Genomic DNA, 20,654 nt, shown 5'->3' with positions numbered 1-20,654 from the left:
TGATCCCATTGTGATTCTTAGTTATCAGGCTGAAGTCAGAACCAACTACTGCTGATCTCTGGTCTCCAACCCTGGTCTGACCCTGAGTGTTGCTCTGGTATTCAACTCAGGGGACTACCAAAGGGAAGAAGATTGGAAGTTAGGGGTAAATGTAAATTGTAAATATAATTAGGCAGCTGTCCTACACCGAGGTGTAGGCAGTATAAACTAGTGGATAGAGAAGGAGTCTGGCCCTAGTGGTCAGAGAAGAATCAAAGGGCAGAAAAAGAGATGTGCTCAGGAGGCAAGCCGATGGTTTGAGCCAGGAGTTCAGAGGAAGCAGATCCGATATAGCAGTAGTCCCCAACCAGACGAAGGACCATGGCGGCGGTGGAGCATTCGCCGAAATGCCGTTGAACTTCTGTGGCATTTCGGCGGCGACGCCTCTGGATGACGTTGCTTGTCGGTGGCATTTCGGCGGATGCTCCACCGCCGGCCAGGACACGGGCACATTTAGATGCCCCCGCGGGCACCATGGCTCCCGCAGGCACCACATTGGGGACCCCTGCAAAATAGCTTTGGGGCCTGGAATGCATTGAGCTGCCACTGTGCTGCTGCTGCAGGGCTTAAATGGCAATCATTTGGCTTTTCTGACACATCAGGGAGCACAGTCATTTAGTGAGGGTTTGTTGGGACCAGCTGAGTTTCTGACAGCACCTAGCTGAAGTTATGCCTGAACTAGGCCTAGAGTAAATAATTCTATATTTGCAGGTAGTGTGGGTGGAAGAAGTGGGTGGGCAGGTTCTGGGAATGACTTCTGGCTTTCCAGAATTAAAAATGAAGTAAAGCAAAACCTGAGAGTTGTGAGTGTAGGTTTTCTCCTCCCCTTACCTCTCTCTGCAGATGTAGTGCCATGATACTTCCAAACCACAACACTTTATAATGCTGGTAGTGTGGTAGAGGCAGATAAGTCCAGGCTCTGATTGCTTTCTAATAAATACATACATCCGTGGCAGGAACTATCTTTTTAATGTGTTGTAAAGTGGCCAGCACAATGAAGCTCTGATTCTTACTATAAGCTAATAATGAATAATAGTTTAGTCAGTTGAGAAGTAACTTGCTTCTGTATCAAAAAATATGGGAACTTGCTGATCTTGTCTCTTATACCTGCCAAGGCTGCCAACATGGAGTCTTTAATTCAGTATTCTGCAGGCACTAGAGAATGAATTGTACTTCTGGAATTATGATAGCATTGACATCTGTGGATTTGAGGCCTGTGGAAATGTAAGGGGCCAGTAAGGCAGATTTGTAATGCTGAATCAGACTGTTAGTTTCATTTAACATTATTTCTTTAAAAAGAAAAACTTTAAGTAGTTTTTTGTTAGACTGGTTAAAGTTTTTCTTTTTCAAGAAACAGTGTTAAACAAAACTAAATTCTGTATTGAATTTTACTGAACTAATTATCCTTATACTCATCTGTATGTACATAACTACCCTGTTTGTACTCATCTGCATGTACATGTGACAAAGCATTTCATTCTATAGCATCACCACATAATTGCTTTAGTATATTTTAAGGCACTTATCTCCTTTGAGATGATAATCAGCTATGATTTAAAAGGAAAATGACCCAGGCCGAATTTGTTTAGTCGACGAAACCACTTACTCCAGTCAGAGAAAGTAGGTCAGAAAAGGCAGCACTGACCTCACTGAGTCTATGTAATTGGATATAATTTACACATAAGCAAAGAATGTCTATGTTCCTGAAGCAGATTGCATTAGAGAGATAAGTAATAAAATGATTAATCTATAAAACAATTAGTCTGACAAAAACGCTAATTCCTTCTCTAGTGTATTAGTTTGTTTTCATATAATGGCCAGTCTGCTTTTAAAGTTTGAAAGCCAACAGAGTGTTGTAGTATTATGATTAAACAAATAAGTAAAATGTGGGCTGCATTTGTGGCCCTTGCTAGGGTCAACTTTGTACCAAAGGGATCTTAGACCAGTTCTAAATGTGTAACTTGCCACTTTCCTAGGGTGGTGAGGATTCCCACCACAGGGAAATTCTGCTTTCTCCCCTACTTCCTCCCATGCCAGAGATTGAACTGGAACATGTACAGCTCTGCCATGCAGTCTGTCAGTGGAAGAGTCCCTATAGGACTGGTTCTGACAGTGCAGTTTATAGTGGCTCAAGCTGCACCAAAGTGTAAGCTCTGATGCCGCCTGCTCCATGTCCCTTAATTCACTTGGAGTGGGCAAGTCACTGACAATGAATAATCTCTGGTTATAGTGACTTTTGTTGGCTTTCTCAGTGGGCTTGGTGGAGGGAATAATCTGGCTCCTGCACTGTAACCTGACCTGTCTGGTTTTGTGGATCCCCTACAGCATAGCTTCTACAGAATTGCTAGAAAAGAAGAGAGTGCTGCAGGTGAGGAACTTGCTGCTTTCATAAATCAGGTTCCTGTCTGTCTACAGATAGGAAGAGGGGCACAGAATTCAAAACAAAGAATTATCTCTTCAATAGAGACTGGTGTGGTAGTGTTTGCCTTGCTCCCAAGTCAGAATCCACTAGGATTTATTTTATTTTGGATGTCTATCTTACGAGTTGTGATCTTATGTGTTTTGAAGGATTGATGCTATTCTCTTCCAGAGGAGGGTGGGGTATTTTGAATAGTTTTTTTAAAATAAAAAACAATAATTATTTGTGCTGTATGAGATAGATTTAATGCCCTGTCCATCTTGAGAATTTATTTTTATCAGGCCATTCTGTCTGCTTTTTTAGGAACTGTACAACATTCCACGGCTGAGAAATTAGCAATTAAATAAATCTATTGTTTTGATTTTAATGCTGATAACTATGTGGGTAGTTAAAAATGAAATATGTGATCATTCTTTTGACTTAACTTCACAAAATAGCCTATATGTGTACTGATTAACTTCGGTGGGCAGGGTTCATTTTCTTGTAGGTTTTTCTGTTCTGTCTGCCAACATTACCATTGCTATTAGCAGGGGCGGCTCTAGAAACTAGGCTGCCCCAAGCAGCGCGGAGCGCTGCGCCGCCCTTCCCCGATCCCGCGGCGGGTCCCCTCTTCCCGTGGAGCGGTTGAGCTCCGCCCCATGCCTGCCACGCCGGTCCACGGAGCCGGGACGAACAGTCGCGCGCCCGCGCCGCCGCCGCGGAGCGGGAAACCGCGACCCGCGGCCGGAGACCTGCGCGCAGTCATGCTCGGCCGGTCCGGCCCCGGCGGGCGTCGGCCTGCCGCAAATGCCAGCGCAGCCAAGCCCCACCGAGCCCCGCCCCCCCAAGCCCGCCCCGCCCGCCGCCGCGCCTGCGCTGCCGCTGCTGGCTGGCTATTAGTAATGTTTGTCTGCCATAACTCAGATGATTAAATGAGTTGCATATTAATAAATGGAGTGTGTAGTTGTGTGATAAAATTATACTTTAAACAGATCATGTAAATGATTCACACCATGTCATTATTTAATTAGACATATCTTTATTTCTATATATAACATATAATTGGAAATAAAATGAAGTAAATGTACAGGAAAGAAATCAACAAGGAACAGAGAACAGTAACCAAGAAAATGACAGAACTGAGGAACAAAAAAGCTAGATTTCTGCAAAATTCGCCTTTGGGGGCCAAAAACTTTCTTGGCCTTTGAAAGCTACAAAACGGATCTTTGCTGTATTTTTGTATTGTGTTTTTATTCTGTCTACATAATAACTCTTGAGCTCCCCTTGAAATGTATGCAGTGCTTTTCTTGTCTGAAACAAATGTAACCAGTTTTATGTTTTCTGTTTATCTTAATTACCTCTATTTTATTTATCAGAGGAAAGTATCATTCTGATATGTCCATGTTCAGAAGATTTTACAGTACATTTGTCATAATAACAGTTAAATAAGTCTATGGGTAAAAAGAAAAGGAGGGGAGTGGATTAATGCAGTGGTTCTCAAACAGGGATATATGTACCCCAGGGGGTACTCAGAGGTCTTCCAAGAGGCACATCAAATCATCTAGATATTTGCCTAGTTTTGGAACAGGTTACATAAAAGCACTAGCGAAGTCAGTACAAACTAAAATTTCAATATAGACAATGATTTGTTTATACTGCTTTATACGCTATACACTGAAATGTAAGTACAATATTTATATTCCAATCGATTCATAAGTATGTGGTAAAATGAGACAGGGAGCAGTTTTTCAGTAATAGTGTGGCTTTGACACTTTTGTATTTTTATGTCTGATTTTGTAAGCAAGTAGTTTTTAAGTGAGGTGAAAATTGGGGTACGCAAGATGAATCAGACTCCTGAAAGGGGTACAGTAGTCTGGAAAGGTTGAGAACCACTGGATTAGTGCATTAGTTCACTTCTGGAGATATTAAATAACCCTGCTTCAGGTGAGAATTAAAAATGGTTTTAGAGGTCCTGTCCTAGCTCCTGCTTGTCACGTGGCACAAAAACACCACACTCAGTGCCATGCATGGTCATGGTGGCCAGACATGTTGCTGAAGAACAGAAATGGTAGCGCATTAATAGATCTGCATGTGGAAACATCTGTGTCGCATGTCTCTTGCTTGCACTATAAAGGGTTGTGAAGAGTATTATTAGTTCCATTACAGCTAATTTTATTTACAAAATTAATAAAATTAGCTCTTTTATATCTCTTCATGAATTGTCTTGTCATCATCTTAGGCTATGTCTACATTTCCGCGGTAAGATGACCTACGCTACGCAACTCCAGCTATGTGAATAACGTAGCTGGAGTCGACATACCTTAGGTCGAGTTACTGTGGGGTCCACACCACGGGGAGTCGACAGGAGGTTTTCTCCCATCGACTTACCTTACTCTTCTCATTGGGGTGGAATACAGGGGTTGACTGGAGAGCGATCTGCAATCTATTTGGTGGGTCTTTACTAGACCAGCTAAATTGACCGCTGGTGGCTCGATCTCAGTTGATCCCTGCTGTAGTGTAGACCTGCCCTAAAATGTGACATGCTTGAGATTTAACTCGTCTTCTAAACAATCATATCATAACATATCTCAGACAATATGTAAAGCAGAATTTTTGCAATCCAGTGCACACTAAGTACTGACAATTTGTTAAGAATCTTTTTTAAAGACCAAATTTGCATATCCTAAATTGTAAATTATACATTTTTGTATTTGCAATGTGTCATGTCTTTGTTCCTGTTGATTTCTTAAACCTACATCTTGCAATGAATCCTGTCAGCATTTGCAGCTAAATATCTATAAAATATCCTGTAAAAATGCACCTAGAGTTTTCTGCCTGTACTTGTTTACAAACACCTGTGTGTCTGTCTGTCTATTTGTGGCATTCCTGCAGAATAGTTTCTAAGTGCAAGGTAGATAAGCTGTTAAATGCAAACAACTGAGAGCATAAGAAGCTAGATATAAGGTAAGAGAAAATTTTGCCCCCAAAGCACATCTTAAATGTTTTATTTCAAGTACAAGTAAACCCTGAATATATGAATGTCCACATTAAATGAAATTCATATCTGGTCTCAGCTGTGAATTTTTATTAAAGTCAAAATTAATTTTTATGACACTTTGATTTTAAAATGTATTACATACTCCTTGAAACCTTTGTAAAATCAGCTTTCTCTGCATACATCAAGAAATGCAGTAATATGTAAACTTGATTTAAGGTTCAAAGTGATTGGTTGGACTGGAAAGAGGTTAAGTGAAATTGTGTGTCTAAGACCAGGGCTGTAACCACAGTTTGTTATGCTCTAATTACTATTACATTTGATTAGTCCAAATCAATAACTTGATGGAAACATTTCCTCAGCATACATTTCTAATGAATGGGCTTATTCAGGGTGCTAAGGGTTTTTGTATCCTTTATGAGTGCTCCATTAATAGGTGCTCTATCTGATGTGTGGGGAAGAAAGTATTTTCTTCTTGTTACAGTTTGTATAATATATTGGATTATATGCACATTTTCTAGCAAAAGCAGTTGCTGAATTACATGGGGGAGCCCAAGAAAAAATGAAAAATGTGCACAGTTGCTGTCTGAGCTTTGACAGCCCAGTCATGGCAGTCCTCAGTAGCATATTGCTCCAAATGACTCAACTGTACAGTTTACATGGTCATTTTCATAAAATTACCCATAATACTAAAATAAATTTGTACTAATTAAATATGACTTTGGAGAATCAGACTTGCTTGACTGGAACAATCATTCCAAGCATGGATGTTGGGAGACAAACCAGTTTGGCAGATAATATCCGTTCAATTCAGTTTAGGTCCGGAGGAACTAATCATGTATGGCATTTGGGATTCAGACCAACTTGATTGAAAGTTAGTTCATGACAGATGTGGGACCACTAGAAGTGTTGATGATCATATGTTTATTAGCTTCATAACAGGTTCCCTGAAACTGTCACTTCTAAAGCGACCCAGGTCTAATGGAATAATCCAGTTCCTCTCTTCAAATGTAAAGTGATTGAGATTGATCAGAGTTTGTATACTCATCAAGTATATGGTTTTATCAGATGTGAAGTTAATATTTCTTATTATAGTTTTCCATTTGCCTGCTACCAAACTAGTTCTTGCTGGGTTGAGTAGCTGTAGAATGCAAGTCATTGCAATTAATCTTCTTACATTTTAAAGATAACAAAATTACTGTTACTGTATGCAAGAGACATTTTGAGGAAGTGGAATAAATCCTATTTATTCTGTTACTTTTTCTATGTATTTTGACTTTAAAATATTTCCAAAATCATATTAATTATGAAGTCCTATCACCTTAAGACACCTGCCATTTGAATTTCCAAAATTATAAATCATGATGGCAGTTCTTGGACTTTAGTTCTACCTTTCAGACATCTTTTTGCCCCCAAAGTGTTATTCAGATTACTTAAATTTTCAAAGCCTCTTTTTTGTAAATTTAATTAACCTTACTAATTTATATATTTATATATTCAACTGATTTCTCTTTTCATTCTGTCACAGTAAAAACTGGCCCTGTCCCAAATGCTGAAGTTAAATACTTAGGACCTCGGATTTTTCAAAGATTTTCTTTTTTTTTCTTTTTCTCGTGTGTGTTTTTATTGTTAGTGTTCAGTGCGGAAGGGTATTATAACACTTTAACTATGTCATCAAGTTTTTATGATAAGTTCTCTTTGGAAGGTTAATGAGTATGAGCAATTGCATAGGGTAAATGTAGATTATTTGATTACAGGAATATGCAGTTTGAGAGATGTTTTAAGATCTAAAAAACTGGCACATCCGTGCTTTTTAACTGGAGGTGCTTCTGCAAACCCTAAGGGAGTATAGAAAGTGGATTTTATGTGCTGCAGTTTGATGTGTTGTTTTTATCTAAGCATCACAGGATATTAAGCTGAAACACCAAAGACACTATCATATGGAATGTAGAGCAGTTATGAAACTACACAGTTTATAGGACATCCTATGCAGAATTTGGCAAGAAAGCACAGAATTAGAGGAGTGTGTTCCAAGGACAGTGTGTGACACTTTGATTTTTTTTTATGACTTTCTAATATGAGTTGCTCACTATTTTGAAAACAATTGAAAGGTTTCATTATTATTATTTTTTTCAAACATTCAACCTATGATACCATGCTACCTCTCAAGAAAGCTGTGAAGAGCTTTGTCTGTTCTAACGAAGTGTGTATCAAAAAAAAAGTTCAAAATAAATGTTAACATACCTTTGTTCACTTGGAAATGCACCTTATATTGCTATACTGCATGTGAAGACAATAATGCACTTTAATTTCAGGGTCAGTGCATCTTACCTAGGGTACAGTTAATTATAACGCCCCATACCTTATTTAATCCATTGTTGCTTCTTTGAGAAAGGGTTAATTCTACACATAGCATAGTGTGCAACAGCAGTAACAACCTCCATCACCTGCTACATGCTGAAATTCATAATTTGGATGTTGGATCTACCAATACATCCAGATCATTTCCTCTGATCATATTAACTAATTCAGTGCATTTTTACTATACTGAACTTGGGTATTGTTTTTGGCTAAGTACCTCACTCTTCACATTAAAATTGATATTCCACTGAGCCTATTTGTGTAATCTATCAATATTCTGAAAAAAAAAAAGCTACATCCCTCAGTGTTTTATTCACTCCCTGTAGCGTAGAATCATATGTAAATGTAATTAACTTGCATGCTTCAGCTTTGGTTGTACTCTCTCTGCTTGCTCTAGTGGCAGAATATGGTGCATGTTTTCCTTCTTCTTGTCTCGCTTTCACCAGGGGTCTTGGGAGCAGATGTCTCTAAGGTTGTGAATAATGTTCTCTGAACTGCAGTGACATGACCAGGGCTGGTAGTGTAATAATATGTTGATTAATAGGTTACATTATATTCTAATCCAGGAGAGGATTTGAGTGACAGGCTGGTGATAGGCCACCTCCACATATGCTTCTGCCAGCCTACTGAGTGATGCAGGGGCAAAGAAGAGGATTTCTGGCTCCCAAACAGTTACCTGAACCTGCCTCCATGCTTGCTGAGTCTGTGGCTGCATTAGGGGCTGTGGGAGCAAGAAAGCAGGAAGGCAGATGGGCCAGCAGGAATCTTTAAAGGAACCATGGCTTTTTCATTCTTCTGTGTATGAGCCCAGCAGGGGAGCACTTCTGAAGTCAGAGCTGCTTAGTGTGGGTTCTTACAGTTTTCCATATCCCCTGCTGTTCTTCTCCTGTACCAACTGATGCCTATTGATGCTTCAACTCTGCTGTCCAACACCAAACATGAGCAGCAGGGGATGGAGATGTGAAAATGTGGGGGTTTTTTTGTCACTTTCACTTCACTGCTGTTCACCCAGGAAGGTGAGCTGATGGACAGTGCTACCAGTACATGCTCTATGGCTGGCAGCCAAAGGTTCCAGTTGCCATGGAACCTTTGATGCCATGTTGATGTATTGGCTGCTGTTTATATCAACAAACTACATATTTCATGGGAAGAAAATATTCACCATTAATCAATCAAGAGGTACTGGAATTCGCAGGTTTTATCTTTGGAGTTTTCAGTACGCAGCGCAACACACACACCTCTGACTCAGAACTGAGGAAACTGGGCCCCAGGTGTTGCTTCCCTCCACCTCCCGGGGAAAAACTACAGAGAGGAACCAGCTAGAGATGTAGCCTTTAGGAAGCAGCAGAAGCAGGCAAATTACGGACCATGAGACATTCAGAGAACTTCCTACAGTTTTACTGAAGTTTGTCTGCACTGTGCTGATTGACTGTTTGCTCCAACCCTCTCCCTTTCCCTCCATCACAGTCTCTTCACCTCCTCAGCTTCCTCGTGCCCTGTTTCCCTCACCTCTGTCCTTCAGTGTCCCTTCTCCCTTCACTTTTCTTTACATTTAACTGATCCCATCCTAACTACACACCGCTCCTCAACCCCTCCCCCTCCCAAAATCATGGAACTAATGTGATGTTTGCTGCCATTACATTGTTCACTCTGCTTGTGTGCTATATCCCTTTCCCTCACCCTGTGTCTGTCTTGTCTATTAGATTGTACACTTTTTGGAACAGGGACTGTCTGACATTCTGTTTGTACAGTGCCTAGCACAATGGGACACCATTCCTGATTGGTCCTTAGGCACTACCCTAATAAACACGCTTAATAATGATACTTGAATTATTTCCCCCACATCTGAGTGTAGCAGAATGCAATACCTCTTTTTTCATTTTGTAATGTGTTATTAATTAAGGTGGCTGTTCTAATGTATGAGATAAAGTTCAATGGACAAGCACCACCACTGATTTATGTATAGGTATTTATGTGCTTTTTATGGAATAATCTGTTCGTTTTACATATGGAAAGAGAAATGCTAAAATGTGCATACTTTTGATGTGTTCTCAAGAAATATAGTCTTCCTGAATCCCAAGCAACTGAAGTGAAAACATTGCCTACTTGTTCTATATATGTATGTTGTGTGGATATAGTGCATTGATAATATTAACAATGTCTATTCAATACAGGATATGACTGTAGTTCCAAGTCATCTTAGTGCACTTGGTAAAAAACACACATTCCCTATATCTCCTATCAGAGACTGTGCATATCATATACTGGTAATACACTAGAAGTAAGAAGCAAGAGCTGCTGTGTATCTTATTACAGAGATAGGAATCTACCATTTCCAATGGCATAAACTCTCATTTCTAGCCCTAATGGATCATAAGATATCTGACCTTAAAGTTGCACAGCCTGGGTATCAGAGCTTTATAATTTTGTGGTAGAAATGTCAAAAACAGAGTTGCAATAAATGGTTTTGGATTTCCTGTGCATAATATATCTCTCTCTCATAGATGTGTGTGTAAACGTGCACCTTTATTGTTTCACCTGGACTTGGTTATCTAATCGGTCTGTGGTACACCTCCTAGTCCTACCGCCCACAAATGATAATGCCATTGTTCCCCACCTTAACATGAACAGGTTTTTATGCAAGACTTGAGTATCATAACTTTTGGCAGCAACAGCACTATCCCAATACAATTTTAAGGAAGACAGAGGTAGGGAACCGTTCCATGAATAAACTGTAGGCCCCCAATTTTTTTTTTGTTCTTGTAAATAACATGTTTGGTTGGTTTTTTTTAGGCAGTGGCAGATATTCCTATCAATAAAGAATAACATCAATGTTGTATTAATTAGCCTTTCATTAATGCTTAGATTTCGTAGTTAAATTGCAGTCCTAAATAAATTCAGAATTGGTTGTTTTGATTTTTTTTTCCTGATGCAGGATTTTCTTTTACTCATTCTGATTTTAAATTACATTTTCCTTTGACAATATTTTTTGAGAGTAGATGCAGAGTGTTTCTTCTTGCTTTGAAAATTTTCTTCTCCAAAGCAAGATCCCTTGTTGGGAGAAAATAAAATAGGATGGAAAATTGATTCTTAAGTATTTACATTCTGATTTTCAATTACAGCTCAGTGCCATAGATGCAGACCAAGGGCCAAATGGGCAGATCATATATGAAATTCTGACTGGGGACCAGGGAGACTTCATCATTAATGACCGAACGGGCCTTATCACCATCGCTCCAGGAGTTGTATTGTCAGTAGGGAGGTCCTATGCACTCACTGTCAAAGCATCTGACAATGCTCCTCCTGCACAGAGAAGGTAATTAATTATATAATAAAAAGTATTTTTAACCTATGTCTATCCCAGCAATTAAATTTAAATAGCATAGCATACTCTTATTCATAAAAATCTGCGCTGCATCAGGCATTCAGAGGGATATGGCTTCAATTTATTCTGTTTTGTGTGTTGATCCCACTTCAAGTTTTCTTTTGATAAGTACTATATTAGAAATTAGTCTAATACTTGCATTTTCATGGCTTATTTACATATTCTTTGCAGCTCACAACTTTCACTATTTCATTCCCCTTGAATTATCTCCTTTTTAAAGTTAAATTATTGCCTGTGGAATTTTGTCTGTCCTTGTTTGTATGAGAAATTAAAAGTGAAAGAAAGGAAGATAGATGTTGGTTGTCTGGACATCGCTTGCTATGATGCAGAAATGATTAATAATAGTATCTTCAGAATGATCCCTCAGCTGGCAACTGCCTTCTGCCCAGGTGACAAGGTATTATAGTATTCATGTTCATCTGGACTTGGCTTATTTTGTCACATAAATTGCAAGCTGTGTAAATAATGAAGTACACACCACTAAAACCTAAATTCACACCAGCAAAGTCATTTAATGTCTAATCTCAGACTACTGTCAGATCAGATCAGTTTGTGTGTTGTCTGTGGTTGGCTCAGGATTGTCATGTTCCCCAAATAAAGCTATCCAGTCCCACTTCCCTGCTGCTTTTGTTCTCGATTACTGTGCGCTGAAAATAAGCAAAAATGTTGGCACTTCACTATTGTGTAGAAAAACTACATAACAATGGTTGAGATGACATGTTCTGGGCCCAATGCCAGTAAGGTGTCATTGTGCCGAAAATGTGACAAGTCCATTCTCCAATTAAGGGGACTGGGAGAAATTGCAGCCTTGTGTAACTGCACCTCTCAAATGTTTCTCACATTCACAAATTGGGCAGTCAAGGTAAGAGGAAGATATCATCCTGTTAGTTTACCCAGATGCCTCCTCCCTGCCCCCCAAGACCAACTTCTGCTGTTAAGTCTGCAAGCGGTCAGCACACTATGATGGCTAAATTGAGCTGGGATGTTACTTGTTTATTCCAAATTGCTCTATATTTCCAAATTATTGGTGATCCATCAGACTATTTACAAACTAAGCTCTGTAAACGTGTGGTCTTATATTTGAACTGAAACTTCTTTATAGAACGCATTCTTTAGCTGCCAGGATTTCTTTTCCCCCAAAACATTTCAGATTTGTCAAACTTCATCTTAAACTCATACACTTTGTCTTACATTTTGTCTTCCCTTCCCTTTTATCATGTGTTACACTCTTCTGTTGCACCATGCTTCACTTTAGAGTGTAAACTCTTTGATGCAGACACTGTGTAGTCTTATGTATTTGTAGACTGCCTATTCCCTGGTTAGTTGGGTCTGCAGTACAAATAATTTACTTGTTGAACACTGGCATGGAACAGGAAGATCTTTACAGTTGTTGTTAAAATACTTAAAGCATTTGACTCAAAGGCTTGGTGTCCATTACACCTTGGTCCAAGATAAACTTTTCATTCTCTGCAGCACTATTTTCACTAATAATAAACCCTTTACCAAATCTTAAAGAATTATTAACACATGCCCTAAGATCTATATTTTAATGGTATCCTGCTGGGGGATGAATTCCTTATTTCTATTAGAGGGGCTGATTATTACAATATACACCAAAAGCAAGTTCAGATCTCACTTCTTGTAGTTCCATTGGTCTATTTTGTTATAGACGTATGACATTTTTTTTTTCAAAATTGACTAGTGATTTGGGGTGTCTCAGTTTTTGAGTGTCCAACATGAGATGCATTCAAGGAGGCTTACTTCCAGAGAGTGGATGTTCAGAACTTTCAGTAAATCAGGCCTCTCTCAGACATCTTCTGTGAATCACCCAAAATTACTTGTCAGAGATTAAACAAGGTTTATCGAAGATAGACAGATGGCAACAGAAGAAAGAGTCCGGAAATTACTCACTTGGTTCTAAAGTTAGGTAATGCACACATGCTTCTTTTATTTCATTCAGAGAAATAGAATCTTTGAATTAATGTCTTAATTCATATCAAGGGGGTAACTCTATTCTCAGATCCCATACACTGACACCAGAGCAATAGTTTGAATAAATGGCAATAGATTTTGCTTGTTCGTTTATTAAAGAATCAAGTAAGAGTGCCCACTTGCACTCTTGTTACTGGCTATAGTCAGGGCCGGCTCCAGGCACCAGCTCAGCAAGCAGGTGCTTGGGGCGACCAACGGGAAGGGGCGGCACGTCGGGCTCTTCGGCAGCAATTCGGCAGCAGGTCCCTCGGTTCCTCTCAGAGGGAAGGGCCTGCTGCTGAATTGCCGCTGAAGAAGAAAGTGGTGCCCTGGAGCAGCCGCCAATCGTGATCGCGGCTTCTTTTTTTTTCCTGCTTGGGGCGGCAAAAACCCTGGCTATAGTCATAGAATCCTTTGAGAGAGTATGTGACATGCACAATACAGTGCACATTGTACATGAGGTACACCACAAAGCAAAGCTGCATGTGTATAGGATCTTGCTGTTTTTGATTACTTTGAGGAGATAAAGACGTTTAAATCTTTGCAAAAGTTTATGGGTTTAAGATGAAGTTTGATAAATCTGAAATGTTTTGGGGGAAAAGAAATCCTGGCAGCTAAAGAATGTGTTCTATAAAGAAGTTTTAGTTCAAATATATAACTCATTCCCTGAGGTTCTTGCTGTGAAGAACTCTTAGGATCTGGAACAACTATCTGACCTTAATTTTTATCCATGAATACAACAAATAAGAAGACAGTGTGATCTGTGGAACACACATACAATCTTATTGGAGAATTGCTAACATTCAAAGGAAGATTTCTCCAGTTATTATATTTCGGTCCCTCCCCATAGTAATTCCAGACAGAATTCTCACACACATACAGGACATTCTTTAATATTTTATCTGAGAGAAAGAGAGTCCAAGACTGAATGAGGTTACACAAACCCTAAGGATGATGGGCCGGAAGAGCAGTACCAAATCTAATACATTCTTACAAAATATGCAAGTTATGGGCTTTAGTAGAATAAGGGATGTGATGAGCAAAACAGACCCTGATGCACACCATCCAGGTTTGCATAATAAAGTGAAGTGGCATCAATCTAGATATTGATGGTGGAGGGAATGCTCTAGGCAGATTCTTTTCATAGTTTAGAGAAGCTGAGGAGAATGTTTGGCTCTCTGACTCAACATTATGAAGGAACGGCGCTGCATTGCTTTTAGAGCAGCTCAAAGAGAGGGTACAGTCTCTAAGGAAAAAATGACTACCAGAAAGAAACTCTTTTTGTTTCCCCAGAAAGCTTGAGGGAATCTATTTGGACAGACTTGGAATCAAGGTTTAGACTAGGTCTTGTTTTTGTCACTTCCTCTTTATTCAGCAAATAAATGAAGGAGGACATTAGAATTCTAGTAAAGAGGTAAAAAGATGTGTTAATAGTGTCATATATTTAGATTGGTTTAATTTTTTTAAGCTATCAATAGTACAAAATGAGATAAGTGATGTGTAACTGATATTTTTCTGGAAGACTAGAAAACTAAACATTTCAATTCACTCACTCAAAAATTCACTGACCTATTTACCATGTTTCCTTTTTAAAGTATATGGAAATACTGAAGTTTTTTCATTTAACACTGTGTAGTAATTGAGGTCAAATATTAACTTTTTAATGGTGACTACTATATACTGAATATTTTATAGACTCAAGTTTGTTAGTGGTTTTTGACTTATCTACAGCTGATGGCATTTCCTGGCTAAAGGCTATGTTATTAACTTTATTGGTTCAGGATTTCATCCTAGGGATATAGCTGTTTGTTTAGTTGAAGAGTAATCTAATTCAATAAAGTACAATGGTTCTACTTATACATTTTCTTCCTTGGGAGACTTTGAGAGAAATTTCCTATACTTAGAACAGGGGAATACAGCTGGATTTTCTCTCAAATATGACCATTATTCCTGGGGAAAAAATAAGAAAGTTTAATTGGGTTTAATAAGAGTTCAATAAGAAGTAAAGAAATATGAAATAGTAATTTAGATGAGGAAAAAATATCTCATTGTCAAACAAAGTAATAAATGACTGGGTTCTGCTTTGTGAATCCAAATTTAAAATTAGCTTAGTTCTATGTCTTATTTTTTATTAACACTTCAAATTAATGGTTTGTAATTCATTATAGCCATATGGTAAGATACTGTACTCGATGTTCTTAAGATATCCATTATTAGCTAGACTTAGTAACATGGTATAAGTGTACTAAATTATATTTAATTACATTAATCAAGGACAAATATTTCATGCTTAATTCTATCTGCTATTTGTTATTTATGTCATAGTTAAGGAGTCATTCATGAGCAATTTCCAGTGTATTGACAAAAAGGAAAGGCATTTGTGATATATGAACAATTAAAGAGCAGATTTTAAGGTTTCCTGTCCTCTTCCAGTTCTTCTTAGACTGCAGGATCATTACAGTTAATGATGAAAACAATCCACCAGATCAGGTCTATCCACCTGCCCATCTGCATTTTCTCTTTGAAGGGTGTCTACAGTGATGCAGTATGTCTTCAGAAATGAGAGTCCACTAATATGCATACAAATCTCTTTAAACTTGTACATACATGCTAGCATACCTTAAAACAGTACTGATGAGCAGTTGGTGTACACTGGCCCAGACAGTGATCAATTTCTATGTAGTCAGGGACACCTGAGTGAGAAGTAGTGCCCTCCCGCTTTGTGTAACTATTGAGGGTTCCCTCTCACCGGTGTTGCATGCACTGAGGACTCCACAAGGAGGTGCAGAGATAAGACAGAAAATGAGTCCAATCTCTCCAGTGCCACTTTGGGAATGGTGTGGCTTTTCATTGCCTCCTATATGGGCAATGTGGTGTTCAGTAATCACTCTGGGCCAAAGGTGTTTGAAAGAGAACCTCATTATTCAGTGACCAGTTCCAGCTTTCTCTGCAGTTTGCCTCCCCCAGACCTCCTGTCTGGGAACCTATGCTGTTTAAAGGCACAGTTTCCAAAACCACATAATCTTTTCCCGGCCAGAATCAATTAATAACAGTTAACAAACAACATTTATATAACACAATTTCAAATACTTGTAATCAACCTAGTTACTAACAATGGTCAATTAATCCCTCAGGTGTCTTGTACTGTTACTTGAACTTGCAGGTCACCCTTGAAATATCAAAACTACTGTTGTCAGGAGGCAGTAAGTCCATTTGTTCTGGCAGTATGTTTGGGTCTTGGTTGTCTTGACGTATTGTGGTTGTTGCCTAACTGAGACATTCTCAGGCAAAGTAACCAAACTTGATGCCTGTTATTTTCCTCTCTAGTGGAAGTAGTAGCAGGCATCATCTATTCCACCACAGTAAATGTTCAGCTGGGATGACAAGCTTATATGACATGTATGTTGTTTGCAACCATTGATTACTATCATAGATGTACACTATTGATATTTGTGAAGTGACTGCTACTCTCAGGACTCCAAATCATACTGCTCTTTTTGGTTAGTTTTTCCTGCCTCTTTATACTTCTGCAAATCCCCAGTTCCACTGACATCAGCATCTAACATTCAAGGTATTCTAGGTCTCAGAGATCTGTTAAAATGAATGAATGCAAGTGACAAACCAAGTTTCGCTGGTGCCCTCCTATAGTTTAACAGCACTAAGTACAGATGAGACGCTGCAGCCTTTTTCAGTAGCTGCTTTATTATTTTAACATTACTTTCCACCATCCCATCGGATAATGGGGACTAGTGGTTACATGTCTAAACCCAATGTGATGAAGCAGAGAATCCTACCTACCTACCAGCACAGAAGGAGTTAAAGAGAGCCTTCAGGTTCAGCTAGCCCTGTCCTATTATAGCTGCAGCTAATGCCAGGCCTGGAGAGGGGAAGGAGGAGGAGATAACCCAGCTCAGTTCATGGCTGACTGGTGAAGAGGCAGGAGCTAGCTGCTTCCCTAGCTGAGGGGAAGGATCACCAATCTGCCATTTGAGTAAGCCATCAGGAAGCAAGCACTGTCTTCCTAGCCAAAGGAGACTGAGAAAGAGGCCTAGGAGCTCAGGTGACTGAAGCATGGAGACCTTGTGGGGATTCCAAGCCCACCAAACTTACAGCTGCCTCACCCAGAAAAATCTGGGACCACAACAGGATGCCACCCAGGGTCCACGAGGGGTCACTACTAGAGAAAAGCCACCACAGCAGCTTGGACTATGGCAGGCCTGTGATGGGGCATGACTTACCACTGTGGCACCTCCTACTGGCTGTCTTGGGAATTAGCTCTGCACCCTCTTCTGATGGTGTCTTGCTCACCCTCACCTCTGCTCCTGGACCCACATCACTCCAAGGACTGTGGCATTCTCTTCATGACACTGCCCTACAGCTGAGCCACACTCCATGTTCTCCCCTTCTGGGGGACCTGCAGTCTCCGCCTAGCCACTTCCCTCAGTGGCAACTGCAGTCCACTGTCCCAGGGCCACTTCCCATGCAGCTCCAGCACCCTCTTCTGCCCTTACCTCAGGGCCTGAGCCTGCAGGCCCTAGCAGCCAGCCAGGAGCTCTCTCTAGCTCCCCTGTCCCTTGTTTGCAGCACTGAATTGTCCCAAGTGCTGGGGCTTCTTCACCCTGCTAGGAGCCTTGTCTTCTCCCCTCACATTCCAGTCAGCTACTGAACTCTGCCCTGCCTGTTCTTCTTATATGAGCCTGCTGGGCCATGAATGGCAACTCCTCTCAGCCACTTTCTAATTGGCTGCCTCTGGCACAGCCTCCCTAGGGTTGCTTTTCACCCCTGTTCTGCCAGTGAGGGGCAGCCACCCCATCACAAGGCCATTCCCCAAACTGAAGGGACAGCAGTAGGAAGTAGTTCAGGGCAGTGGATGTAGACTCCTTGATGGGAGATCACCTACTCAGGTGTTGACGTACACAGGACCCTGGGCTGAGATCTCCTTCAGTTCCCCCTTTTGGCAATAGTAATAAGTGTTTTATGGCCTCCCATAAATATAGACATTAAACATTTACACCCATGGACTTAAGCGAAAGCCTACTCCTCCATTTCAGCGTATATCGACACTCTGTTTTTGTTAGTGCCCGTGACACACAAGCTACTGGTCTCCAGTTTTGACCATACTGCTGTAAGAGGAATGTGCTAATACCCTTCTTGGAGGCATCCATGTTCAACTTAGTTGTACTCTTACTGTCATGGTTCCTCAGGACTAGGGCCTCTTTAGCTAACTCCTTCAGTTTTTCAAATGCTTTATTAAGATTTGCATCTTGAGCTCATTAAACATTTTTGCACAGTGATGCTCTCAAGTTGATTGTTTGGACAGCTAGATTAGGCATGAATTTCCCCAGTTCACCATTCCAAGAGATCTTTGTTTGTTTAACTTCCTTATCTGTTGAGGCAGGCATGCTGGATATGGCCTCTGCATGTGCTCTCCATGCTTGCCTGGCGGTGTTAAGTTCTCCCATGGGTGTATATTTTCCATTACATGGAATTTACACTTGTATTTGTTTGGCTTTAGCACAGCACCTCTTGCTCTTTCCAGAGTTGCCCAAAACCTCTGGTCATGCTCTTCTACTTCTTTTCCCCTGATCAAAACATCATCTGCATAAACTTTAGCACCCTCTATACTGTCAAAAATTGTTGTTTTCCTATGAAATATCTCAGGTGGCGAACAGACCCCAAACTGTGTCTCTAAAAGGGGTAGGTTGAATGTGCATGAACATGTGCACAGTTTTTCTGCAGGGAAGCGGAGTGGGCCGAGGGATGTACTGGCCGCCCTTCCCACAGCCCCCATTGGCCTGGAGCGGCAAACCATGGCCAGTGGGAGCCGTGATCGGCCAAACCTGCGGACGCGGCAGGTAAACAAACCGGCCCGGCCCGCCAGGGGCTTTCCTTGAACAAGTGGTGGACCGGTTTTGAGAACCACTGCCCTTGAGAACATTTTTCCATGTTGCTAAACAATCACACAGTGTGTATAGTAGCTGCGCAGATACTTAAACATGATGTGCACTGGAAGAACTATGTAGGGATGGTGTGGAACATTTAGCTAATGTCTGGCATGATATAAGCAACATAAACATTTTTTATCAACATGAACATTTTCTAACTTTACACGTAAAAAAAATAGTGTCTGTAATATAGCAAGAACAAGCATGTACTGTATCAGAATCTTGTACAGCTAATTAACAAAGTATTGATTAGTGATGTGCATTTTATGGTATTTAAGTAAACTTATCTTCAGTTGACGCAAAGTGATTTCAAATTCATATTCCTGTGTACCTTTTAGTAGATTTTTAAACTATTCATATTTTATATCCTCTGGAAAATGTACATGTTCAGATTTCTTCCCAGCAGTTTTAGGCATATTTGTTTGTCAAATCATGATTTCTTTTACTTCAGCCCTAAAGAAAATGGAGATTTAAAGATTGTCAATTAGTTTATGCAAAAGAAAATGTGATACTGGTCCATGACTGGGGCTCCTAGGCAGGGCCGGCTTTAGGAAGTGCGGGGCCTAATTCGAATAGTTTCGACGGGGCCCCGGCAGGGATGACAAAAAAAAAAGGAAGAAAAAGTAAAAAAAAACACGTGGGGCTTGTACTCACTGGGCGGTGCTCCGAGTCTTCAGCGGCACTTCGGCGGCGTGTCCTTCACTTGCTCCAGATCTTCGCCGGCACTGAAGGACCCACCGCCGAAGTGCTGCCGAAAACCCTGAACAAGAGAAGGACGCATCTCCGAACTGCTGCTGGAGACCCGGAGTGCTGCCTGGTGAGTAAAAATTAAAAAGGCGTCTCTAGCCAGGGAAGAGATTCTCACTGGGCTCAGGGCCCTCTTAGGCGCGGGGCCCAATTCGGGGGAATTGGTGGAACTGGTCTAAAGCCGGCCCTGCTCCTAGGCACTACAGTAATACAAAAACTAAATAGTAATAATAATAACCTGCTGTGTAATGATTGCTTACTAGGTGACATGTTTCCTGATAACAAGGCACTGCTTTATGGTTCTGCAGATATTGTAGACGTTGGTAGTATAGTAAAGTGTGTAGGCTAGATCTTCAGTTGTACTGAGATATAAGAGAAAGGTGCGTCTAAGACACTTTTCCCATGCTCTCTATCCTGGAGTTGCTGTGGGCTATTTTGGTGCTCAGCGTTAATTTGGAGGAGCATAATCTAGAGTGCTGTGTGTTCCAGCCCTGTTCCCTCCTTCAGCCATCCCTGTCTTCTATCCCCGAAGAAACATAGCTGGCTTTCACCAGTCAAGGATTTCCCCCAATGGGGGAGCATGCATTAGTGTATCAGAATTTGACACTGTGTCAGAAAAGACATAATACAACTCAGGTGTTTGGGGGCTCATTTTTGCAAAGCACGCACCAAGTTAGTTCCTTTTAAAAATATTCAAGATTTTGATAGGTTGAGATGGGAGTCTGGGTCATTTCTGAGACAATGCAGGTAGAGGTATGACTTGAAGAAGGGTTTTGAGCAGGAGAGAGAGGTTGTGTGACCTACGGGATTAGG

The 20,654-nt window shown here is 40.5% G+C and overlaps 1 protein-coding gene across 22 annotated transcripts in view; it reads left to right on the top strand.

The window, feature by feature from the left end:
• Positions 1-20,654, top strand: part of PCDH15 (protocadherin related 15) — a 790,091-nt gene that overhangs the window by 472,185 nt on the left and 297,252 nt on the right. For all 22 annotated transcript variants that reach the window (XM_039547294.1, XM_039547276.1, XM_039547275.1 and 19 more), the window contains one exon: positions 10,916-11,109. In XM_039547294.1, the coding sequence (XP_039403228.1) occupies positions 10,916-11,109 (194 nt within the window). The remainder of the gene's footprint in view (positions 1-10,915; positions 11,110-20,654) is intronic.

Source organism: Mauremys reevesii, linkage group 7 (assembly GCF_016161935.1).
Source record: "Mauremys reevesii isolate NIE-2019 linkage group 7, ASM1616193v1, whole genome shotgun sequence".
NCBI classification, from domain to species: Eukaryota; Metazoa; Chordata; order Testudines; family Geoemydidae; genus Mauremys; species Mauremys reevesii.
This window is presented reverse-complemented; position numbering and strand designations above follow the sequence as displayed.